This window comes from Mchenga conophoros, linkage group LG7, assembly GCF_057382185.1.
Source record: "Mchenga conophoros isolate Kocher_MC1m ecotype Shallow Benthic linkage group LG7, M_conophoros_male_GT1.1, whole genome shotgun sequence".
Taxonomy (NCBI): domain Eukaryota; kingdom Metazoa; phylum Chordata; class Actinopteri; order Cichliformes; family Cichlidae; genus Mchenga; species Mchenga conophoros.
Window position 1 is genome coordinate 1886512 of NC_140532.1, and position 10579 is coordinate 1897090.

General features: G+C 42.2%; 1 protein-coding gene across 2 annotated transcripts; it reads right to left on the bottom strand.

Moving 5' to 3' along the window:
• Positions 1-482: 482 nt before the first annotated feature.
• e2f4 (E2F transcription factor 4) lies at positions 483-10510 on the bottom strand. Of its 2 annotated transcripts, none has more exons than XM_085281489.1 (11): positions 10084-10510; positions 8293-8402; positions 7414-7602; positions 3922-3965; positions 3773-3837; positions 3503-3691; positions 3335-3404; positions 3015-3161; positions 2875-2910; positions 2618-2662; positions 483-2263 (listed from the first exon to the last, which is right to left on the bottom strand). In XM_085281489.1, the coding sequence occupies exons 1-11, from the start codon at positions 10246-10248 to the stop codon at positions 2148-2150; spliced, it is 1176 nt and encodes a 391-aa protein (XP_085137615.1). In that variant the 5' UTR covers positions 10249-10510; the 3' UTR covers positions 483-2147. The 2 variants fall into 2 exon arrangements, with proteins under 2 accessions (XP_085137615.1, XP_085137616.1); XM_085281490.1 differs by having other exon boundaries at positions 7414-7575; positions 10084-10503.
• Between the last annotated feature and the right edge of the window lie 69 nt (positions 10511-10579).

Sequence of the window (10579 nt, forward strand, 5' to 3'; positions counted from 1 at the left end):
TCAGGATTAATGTCAGAAAAAAGGGAAGCAGAAAGACCTTCCTGTCCTGATAAAGTGCTATCAAGATATTATGTTCCCCTTATATGCGAAATACTTTCTCCACAGATTTTCTGCCTTTGTTTACAGATGGCAGTAAAATTGACACGAAATGCGAGGAGGAAGATAAGCGGGAGTGAGAGCCAACAGGAAGCTCATAAAATGGGATGTATGTTTATCAAATGGCTGCTATGACTCAGTTTCTCTACTTTCATCACAATGTGCAGAAGCTTTAAAGGCCATATGGCAGATACATAATAGAAGGATACTCTACGCAGATGGTCCACTATGTGTTGACCAGTAGTCTAAGAGCCTAATCCCAGAATCCCATTACTTTTATCCTTCAACAGTTCCTCATAATCAGGTTACCAGTTACAGTTGGAATAAATCAAGTGTGTACTGTAAGAAACGACCAGTAAGTAACAAGCCACTCAAAAACATGCAAATAATATTTAAGTGTTTATTGTGTTCCATTTGATGCAACTACAGCTTAGCAATTGTGATCCTGTTAAAAACTGACTGCATACTCGAGTCTTACATGGATACAATTTGTTCAGCGACCACTGCTGGAACCCCGGCAGCTCACGACACTGTCCAAAACACGAAAACTGGATATCGACCGAAGAGAGGATGAGTAGCAACCAGTCTGTCCACAGTGACGTCAAAAGTGCAACGACGGGAAAGGATGCTTTGCTGAAGCAGGTTTTGTCGATAAATTTCTTGAGTAGCTCAGAATCAGTGGCAAGAATCCTGTAATAATATATCTAGCTGGTATAAAAAATAAATGCTATTCTATACAAGCAGTAGAGGGAGATATACACAGCACATACTGTACAAACACACATCTTCCAGGGTAAAACAGGATGTTACACATTGAAATGATTTTACAGAAGAAAGCACTTACGTGTTCTTTGCGCAGAGAGAATAAACTAAGGTGAAAGGTGTAATTTAGAGTGATGGGCAGATTTTCCGCTTACAACAAAAACCATTAAAACTACAGAAAAAGGGATCTGTGCCACATATACACTTAAAAAAAAACAAGGATAATTCAAGAAATACACGTTTCACTGCAGCAATAAAAAAGTACATCAAAAATGCCTTTTACATACAAATGATGCCATTGATATACATACGTTATGAGTGAAAGAAGTCATTTTGGAAGGAGGGGAGTTTGTCCTCTGACAAACAGGAGTTAATGACTAAAGTGAGCCCGATTTTCTTAAAAAAGGAGAAAATTGCAAGTTTAGAAGCACTAGTACCAGCTTGAAGTCAGTTATACAGCGAAGTTTGCAGAAGATTTTTGATTTTAGCAAGCACCAAGTTTTACCGTTTAATTAAATGATGTTTTTTGGTCCATGATTCCTTGTATCACAAATTTAAATAGGCTTAGTTTTGCATTAAGATCATGAAACTGGTACAAAAAACACTCAAACTCTGAAGGATTTGAAAATGTCCCATTATGCTAAAGAAAGCAGTTCATATAAGATTACATGGTATGATTAACTGAGTGTGGCGACTTGGTTTACCTGCAAATGATTTCTCTGTGAAGTTCTAATGCGCTGGTAATACAAAATATATATTCTCTATGTACATGAGGACAGTGCATTTTAACCAGCTCTGTTTGGACTCAGTGACGTCATGCATGAACTTAGCGTGCCATGACTTTTAACCTGATAGTAAAAGGTTTCTCTTAAATCCCGGAGACTTCTGACTTAAGAGATCGGTCTATACAAAAACACACTCACAGACACACAAGCTCGCTCGCATCAAGTGTGCCCACGCAGCCGATACACAAACGTAACCCCTTATGATACATAAAAATCCCCCAAAAATATAATTCCGACTCTTTTTTCCTTGGAAAATCGGTAAGTAAAACGTTTTGTTCTCGCCTGCGTTTCTTCAGGAGGCGGCACATGGAGCTGCTATCAGAGCTCAGCTGGAGCTCATCGTGTCAGTGCAGAGGTGCCCCTAAATGCTCCTCAGGTGGGGATGGCTGTCCTGCACCTTCTCCCGCCTTCACCGTCACGGAGAGGGAGGGGCAAAACTCGGATAAAATGAGGGTCGATTATATTTGGGCCAACTGTTTCCTGCTCTGACGACAATCTCGGAGGTCAGAGGTTGAGAATGGGGACGTCAAACAGGTCACACAGACCTTCTGTCTCGTCCAGGTTGTATATGTAGTCGTGGTCACTGGGTGGAGGTGACAGGCGAAGGAGAGGAGAGAACACTGGGGGTGAAAGAGAGAAATACATGAGACCTATTATAGAGAACTGAGATCAGGCACCTTACAGCGTGGTATAAATTAGAAATACACAAGCAAATCATTTTTTCCAAAAATCCTTCACTGCAATTTCCTTCTTCTCCAACAGCTCGACATTCAATTCCAAACAGAACGCAGATATTTGTAGAGTCATCTCAGCAGTTGAGCTCTACTGGTTCTCGAGGGATAAATGATGCTTTCGTCCAAATGAGCCCAAACACGTTCAGGCTAAGATTTTCCTGCACAAACGCTCCACTTTGGAATCTTTCTGGGAATATCTGAGAAATACAAATATCCCAGCTCGTCTGTAAGCAAACATACCTTCTGATGACATCAAGTCCTCCAGCAGGTCACCACTCATGATCTCTGTCAGAGGAACAATAAAATCAAGAGACATTTTTAAAGCACCAAGTCTGCAGGAGAATGAAGACAAGTGGCCTGCATCAGCAGAAACGTTCCTAAGGAAACGTCAACTTCTGCAAGAAGCCAGAACGTCAGGATCTGGTAAATATTTCCAATGCACTCGTTCAATGTACAGCAACCAATAATGTAGCTACGTAAGCTCAGGAGAAGTTTACCTTTTGTTGGGTCAAACATTTCAGAGAAGTCCAGCACTACAGAGAAAAGACAAAAACAACCAAAAAAATAAATAATAATAATAAAACAGTGTCGCAGGCAACTGTAACCAAACCTTTATTAGAACAGGGGTAACACTCACACTCAGATGGACCTGACTTCATTGGTTCGAATCCTGCAGAGGCAGAAGACGACGCGGGACCGTCCAGAGAGGCGGACGACTGCAGCTGCTGAGTAACTGCAGCGGGCGTTTCGGTTGTTGGGCTGAGCGCTGTGGTGGCTGTCACCTCTGAGATAAAGGCAAGAATCACACAACAAAAACATAGTTTGACATAATGTTGGACAAAATGTGAACCACGATAGGAAACGGTGTGGGTGTTGAGAGGAAACGTTCCAGGCGCCATTTGTTACAACCAATTTTCCCCGTGTGGGACAATTAAAAGATTACTCGATTCTCCTTACCCGTTGCTGTCTGGATGGCCGATGTGATAGGAGCTGTTTTTGTGGGAGGAGCAACAGCTGTTTTAGGGACCTGCAGAGGAAACAAACAAAGGTGGTCCAGTACTCTAGTATAAGATCACTGTTCTTATTATTGGCACTTCAGACTCACTAAACAAAGAGAAAATGGACCTGTGTGGTGGCAGTGGGCAACTGGGAGGTAGGTGTTGGAGCTGGGAGGTTCTGTAGGACGTCATCTGGAGGAGGAACGGGCAAAACAACGGGAGAGGCACTGGAGGGGTCTTTATTGACCAATAAAACTTCAATGGGACCAGATGTACTTTTAAGACGGATCTGGTATTTTCGCTGTCCGTTGAGAACCTGCACACACGCACAGTCGGAGACGTGAGCGAAACAACAACCGGACCCGAGAGAGGAAAATCCACCACAGACGTCACTTACAGATTCTGGTATGGGCACCTCTAGCTGTGTGCCTATTGGAGCACGGATGGCGAGGAGAGTGTCACCTGTGGAAGGAGGTGGCGAGTGAGAACAGTTGCTTTGAGTGAAAGAGCGAAATGCCTGCAAATCCAAGCGTGCGAAACAATTACCTTTAAATGCTCCACAGAGATCTTCGTGCTTTACATAGGCCATAGTATGAATGTGTTAAGTGCAGCAGCAACCACATCTGGCACACAAACTCAAGTGTTCTCAACAGCACACCTTTGTACACAAACACTAACAATGACTGACAGACATTTAATGAGTATTTGAAAGAGTTCAAGTTTAAGCTTGAAAGAAGAAACCTTTACATCTGTAACTAAACTGCATATTTATTAGACGCCCTCAGAAAGTCCCCGAACACCTTGTGACATCATTAGGAGAATTTCCTCAGACATTAAAAGTCACGGAAGAAATGCTTCACCTGTAGTTCATACTCTCTGAAGACCTTTGAACACTAATATAGAGGGTTATGGTTGTCTTTCATTATGCTGCAGCTCACTGTGCAATGCAGACACGAGTCCGACTGTAGTCCAACCTACCAGTCAAAGGTTTGGACACGCCTGTTCAGTTCATGGTTTTTCTTTATTTTTACTACATTTTATATAAATACTGAAGACATCAAATATATGAAGCAAGACTTATGGAATTATGTAGCAAAGGAAAAGCTGATAAATAACTCTAAATGTGTCTTATATTTTAGATTCCTGTAAGCAGCCGCCCTTTGCTTTGTTGACAGCGCTGCAAACACTCGGCCTTCTCTCAACGAGCTTCATGATGTCGTCACCTGAGATGGTTTCACTCCACAGGTGTGCCTGTCAGCGATCATTTGTGGAATTTGTTGCCTTGTTAATGGGGTTGGGACCATCAGGTGTGTTGTGCACAGCTGACAGCCCTATTTGACAACTGTTAGGATTCATATTATGACAAGACCCAATCAGCTAAGTAAAGAGAAACAACAGCCCATCATTACTTTAAGAACTGAAGGTCAGTCAGTCCAGGAAACACTAAAACTCTGAATGTGTCCCCCAAAACCATCAAGACTACGATCAAACTGTCTGACATGAGGACGCCCAGGAAAGGAAGACCAAGAGTCACATCTGCTGCTGAGGATACGTTCATCCGAGTCACCAGCCTCAGAAATCATTAACAGCAGCTCAGATTAGAGCCCAGATAGATGCCGCACAGAGCTCCAGTAGCAGACACATCTCTACATGTTCAGAGCAGACTGTGGGAATCAGGCCTTTATGGTCAAATAGCTGCTGAGAAACCACGACTGAGGAAAAGCAACAAGCGGAAGAGATTTGTTTGGTCTGAGAAACAAGGAGTGGACGTTAGACCATCTGTGGTTTGGTCTGATGAGTCCAAATTTGAGATCTTTGGTTCCACCTGCCGTGTTTTTGTGCAAAGGTGAAGCATGGAGGAGGTGTGATGGTGTGGGGGGGGCTTTGCTGGTGACACTCTTGGGGATTTATTCAAAACTGAAGGCACGCTGAGCCAGCACGGCTACCACAGCATCCTGCAGCAACATGCCATCCCATCATTTATGTTTAACAGAGCAATGACCCCAAACACACCTGCAGGCTGTGTCTGGGCTATTTGACTAAGAAGGAGAGAGATGCAGTGATGTGTCAGATGGCCTGGCCTCCACAGTCACCTGAACCCAGTGGAGATGGTTTGGGATGAGATGGAGCGCAGAGTGAAGGCAAAGGGCCAACAAGTGCTCAGCATCTCTGTGAACTCCTTCAAGACTGTTGGAAACCATTTCAGGTGACGACCTGATGAAGCTCACGGAGAGAAGGCCAAGAGCGAGCAAAGCAGGAATCAAAGCAAAGGGCTGTTAGGAAGGATCTGAAATATAAAACATGTTCTGAGTTAGTTCACACTTCTTTCCTTTACTACTTAATTCCAAGGTGTTCATTCATAGTTTTGATGCTTTCAGTCAGAATCTACAATGTAAATAAAAATAAAGAAAAACCATTAATGACAAGCTGTGCCCAAACTTTTGACTGGCAGTGTATGCCAATACCCACAGCTGAATCACGTCAGATCTTTGGCATTGCTCAGAGTAACATTTATGAACCTGCAGCATTATAAACAACAACAAAATAAACTACCACAGCTATGCAGATGACACACAAATATATATCACAATGTCACCAGGAGACCGAGACCCTGTACAGGCTCTTGGTAAATGCATTGAGGAAATCAATGACTGGTTGTGCCACAATTTTCTCCAGCTAAACAAAAACAAAACTGAGGTAATAGTCTTTGGCGCCAAAGAAAAACGATTACAGGTCACCAGAGAACTTCAATCTATACATCTAAAAACCACAAACCAGGCGAGAAATTTGGGTGTAGTGATGGATGCAGACCTAAACTTAGAAAAACACATTAAGACAATAACAAAGTCAGCTTACTATCACCTCAAGAATATATCAAGGATAAAAGATCTGATGTCTAAACAGGACCTGGAAAAACTAGTCCATGCATTCATCTTTAGTAGGCTTGATTACTGTAACAGCATCTTTACAGGTCTACCTAAAAAATCAGTCAGACAACTACAGCTCATTCAGAACTCTGCTGCTCGAGTCCTCACTAAGACCAAAAAAGTGGACCACATCAGTCCAGCTCTGAGGTCTTTACACTGGCTGCCTGTCCGTCAGAGGATATACTTTAAAGTTCTGATGCTGGCCTATAAAGCTCTGAATGGTTTAGGACCAAAATACATCAGTGACCTCCTGACCCAGTATGAACCTTCCAGATCCCTCAGGTCATCTGGATCCGGTCTTTTATCAGTTCCCAGAGTCAGAACCAGACACGGAGAAGCTGCATTCAGCTTTTATGCTCCTTATATCTGGAACAAACTCCCAGAAAGCCTCAGATCAGCTGAAACACTCAGTTTATTTAAATCCAGGTTGAAGACTCACCTGTTCTCAGCTGCATTTGAATAAAGCACCAAATCCACACTTTAAGCTTAAATTTCAAAACCTACATTTAACTAAATCCTGCTTTTTTTTGTTTTTGTTTTCAATGTCTCTGTAAAGCACTTTGAATCACCTTGTTGCTGAATTGTGCTCTATAAATAAACCTGCCTTGCAGTACCCACTAGTTTATAACTCTCACACAGGTATGCACTAGATCTGACACTGCTCTAATTAAATACTAGAAAACACAAAATGTACAGCTGCTGTTATTGTGTGTGTGTGTGTGTGTGTGTATATATATATATATATATATATTTATATTTCTTCATACATTCTTATATAGTTCTATACTGTGTATTGTGTTGTACAGTTATTTTATTTTTTAACTTTAATTTTTATATTTTATTTTATTCCTTCCTAGTTAAATTTACCCTTTTTAATTTTCATATTTATTTCCTATCTTATTCATAGCCTTTTCATTTTTTTCTTTAGGTCACGAGCAGTCGTCCAAGCATTTCACTACATATCGTACTGTGTATGACTGTGTACGTGACAAATAAAATTTGAATGTACAATCTAACAAGCAGCTTCAATAAAGCCATCGTGTTAAAGCATCCCTGACCACAGGACAGACCACTTCCAGCTAAAACCCACAGACTGTGCAGTGAAGGATATGGGCTGTTGTTGGAGTCATCTGTCACGTTCTTGATGCTTTGCTGGACCCAGACTCTCTGCTGGTCCAGCTCGTGTTCCCGAAGGGCCAGGTCATCGAGCTCCGCCTTCAGATCAATCAGCTTATCGGCTATCTCTCTGGTGTTGCACCCTGGACCAACACCCCTAAAACACAACGGTAATAGCACGTTTCTGTACAGAGAGGAGATAAAGACGCCTTCATGCACACACAAAACTCTTGGCCACTGATCATCTGTTTTTTATTAGAGCCTGGACTCTCAGAGTCACATTAATTTGCCCGAACCTGAAAGATTTGAAAATTTCAGAAAGTTTACTTATGCGTAATTAAAGCTTTGATATTCTTTTCTCTCCTGAGTAAACTGAAATGTTAAAGTATATTATTATAATATATTATTATAATATATCCTAGAAGTTGCAGCTACGGTAGACGGGGTCTTTCTATTTTTCATGCGGTGTTATTGTAACTCAGGTGGCATTTATAGTGCATATGGTCTGTGGTCAGTCCTACAGCCCTCATGATTTATGCAAACTGAAAGTCTGAATGTGCACTTTTCAGTTCATTAGTCATTTCTGTCCCGTTACCACGAAGCTAACGCCATGAGAGCATCTTCCATGAAACGCAAACATGCAAAGAATAACACCAACAGGCACCACAGTCCTCAGGTTCTCACCTACTGCCCGCCTCTCTCTGCATCTGTAGCACATGCCTCTTGTGCAGAGTGGAAGGTTTGGGAGTGATGCAAGTTCTTGTAAAACATTTATGGTTTCAAATAGCTTGTACCATCATTACCTAAGCACATCATCCTTCTGTCATGAAAGCCCTGTCAATCACTTGAAGAACAAAATGAAATGTGGACTTACTTCCATTGAATACTATTTTTGGACTTCTTCTCTATCAGCCCAATACCTTCCAGCACGTTAGTGATGTCATAGATACGCCGTTTCTGACGCACAGCCAAGGTGTCTGCCGCCTGAAAGACAAGAAAAATTCATTTAAAACACAGACGACAGCACTTATGTAGCTAACGCATAGACAGGGACTGTGGTATCTAGGCCAACAGGTGCCCTGCAACAAAAAACTTTTAAAGTCACACCAAAAATGGTGGCATAATTTTAACTTCCTTCCTTTCTAGCCCAAATCATCTGATGTGCAACATGCTAACATTAACCATATGGCAAGTGCTGATACTGTAAGCCCACGCGTTATCGTCAGGGCCTGTGGCTAAAGTGGACTCATGGAAGTTCCTTAATGACAGCTCTATTTGAAAATTCACGTAACATAAATTCATATACATTCCCAACATAAAATGCTTCACCCTGCAGCACGCAAATGGCCTTTCAATTATTTTATTTATTTATTTTCAGCCTAAAAATCAGGGGAGAAAATTGTTTTTTGGCACCAAACTAATTTCTGTCAGTTTTTTCGTAATGGCTCCATATCTCAATAACAGGATCCCTGGAAAAATGAAAAAAAGTCCTTTGTTGTGTGAAAGTTACAGAGTATAACTACACAACTACAGAATGAATCAGTAAATTTGTTTCATTATCATAGCATTTTTGCACTACCTCCAAGCACTTTGCTCTCCATTGTGTGCCTTTCTATTGTTTTATTTATAGACTGTATACATCTCTTCTGTTTGCCATTTATTCCTGATGTCTTTACTAACCTATACATAATTTTGTTGTAAATGTACAATGACAATAAAAGGGCTATTTTATTCCATTCTATTCTAATAAACTGCTGAAAATTAAAGTTGAGGAGACAGGGAGGGGAAAAAGAGGGTTGGCACTTTATCAGCATTGCACAGTGCAGCTGCGAGTGTCAAAAGCTATGAAGCCAATCTATCTGCTAAGACCCAGCAGCCACTGTGATACAGTCCAAGTAATGCTTGGCTGGTCAGGCTGCCTTCTGGTTCACTGGTTTAAGAAAACATGAATGGCAGTTTGTGAAAGGCTTCTATTTATAACACGAGCTGAGAAGTTTGGTAAAGTCTGGTTTTCACTTTAAAAACACGTTTTAAACTTTACGACTTTGAAGCCAAATAGTATAAATAGTACAATATTAGACTTTTCAGACTGTAGTTCTATTTATAAGTGTAGAAGAGCACAATTATCAAGTACCCAGTTACTTATGGTTAATCTAAAAGCAGCTCATTGTGTAATATCAGAAGCGCTTATAACAAGGACGGTGACTGAATGCACTGTCCTTTAGGACACATGCTCTCCGAGTAGCTGCGGGGAAACTAACACAGTGAATGCATGTCGTTAAGTGACAAAGACGTTATCAATCAGAGAAAATTTGTTCATGTGTGAAGATGCAGCAGGGTCGAGTCAAAAGAAAGCGACAAAAGCTGACCCACTTTTTAAACTTTGAATCTGCAGGGGGCAGAGTCTGAAAAGTTGACCGGTGTTCTCAAAGTTCACTTGTTGTCTTTGCTCAGTTCTCTAGCTAAAAACTTGAAAACAACATTTAAGTTGCGTTTGAAAGTAACCCGGGTGTATTGAAACTGCAGTGCCACGAAAGAAAACCGTTCGAATTAGCCTGTCATACAGCTAGGCTAGGCTAACAAGCTAGCGAAAGTGTAACGACAGCGGACAGGCTCCAAATGACATGTGCTAGCTAACAACAAAGACCCCGGGTTGCATGCTCACAGCTTTTAGGTCCAGCACCCCGTCCTTCGCCTCCTGTAGTAAAGTCACAAACTTGGTCGTGAGCAGCCCCAGGCTCTTTTCGTGCCTGCTCGGGGTCTGCGGCTGCAGCGAGTCCCCCACAGCTACCAGGTCGCCTCTGTTACTGGCCGACTCCAGCTCCATCATCACTCGGGACCAGCTCCGTACTTCCCCCTGCCTCCCCGACCAAAACCAGCCAGCGAGCCCAGGAAAGCACGCCCAGTCAGATAAGCAGAAGGCCGGGATAGCGCGACGGCTTTCAAATGTGCTGGTGTAACCCGCGTTTCTCCAATTTATTGCCCCAAATCAAGCCGAACAGGCTGAACACGGTAATTCAATGAGCGAACAGTCGGCGGAGAGCCGTTGGCCACGCGAGGTATGACGGGACGGTTCAATCATTCAAGGGAGTGTCTGCGAAAACTCCATCGTCAAAGATTGTGGAATAAAGCGACAGCGCCAAGACTTGTACAGTCATTAC

Excerpts from the sequence above, each read along its gene's own strand:
- e2f4 (XM_085281489.1), bottom strand. The coding sequence starts at position 10,248 with ATGATGGAGCTGGAGTCGGCCAGTAACAGAGGCGACCTGGTAGCTGTG. Across the intron at positions 3,838-3,921 it reads TCTCTGTGGAGCATTTAAAG|GTGACACTCTCCTCGCCATC; the intron begins GTAATTGTTTCG and ends CTCCTTCCACAG. Across the intron at positions 2,264-2,617 it reads GGACTTGATGTCATCAGAAG|TGTTCTCTCCTCTCCTTCGC; the intron begins GTATGTTTGCTT and ends TTTCACCCCCAG.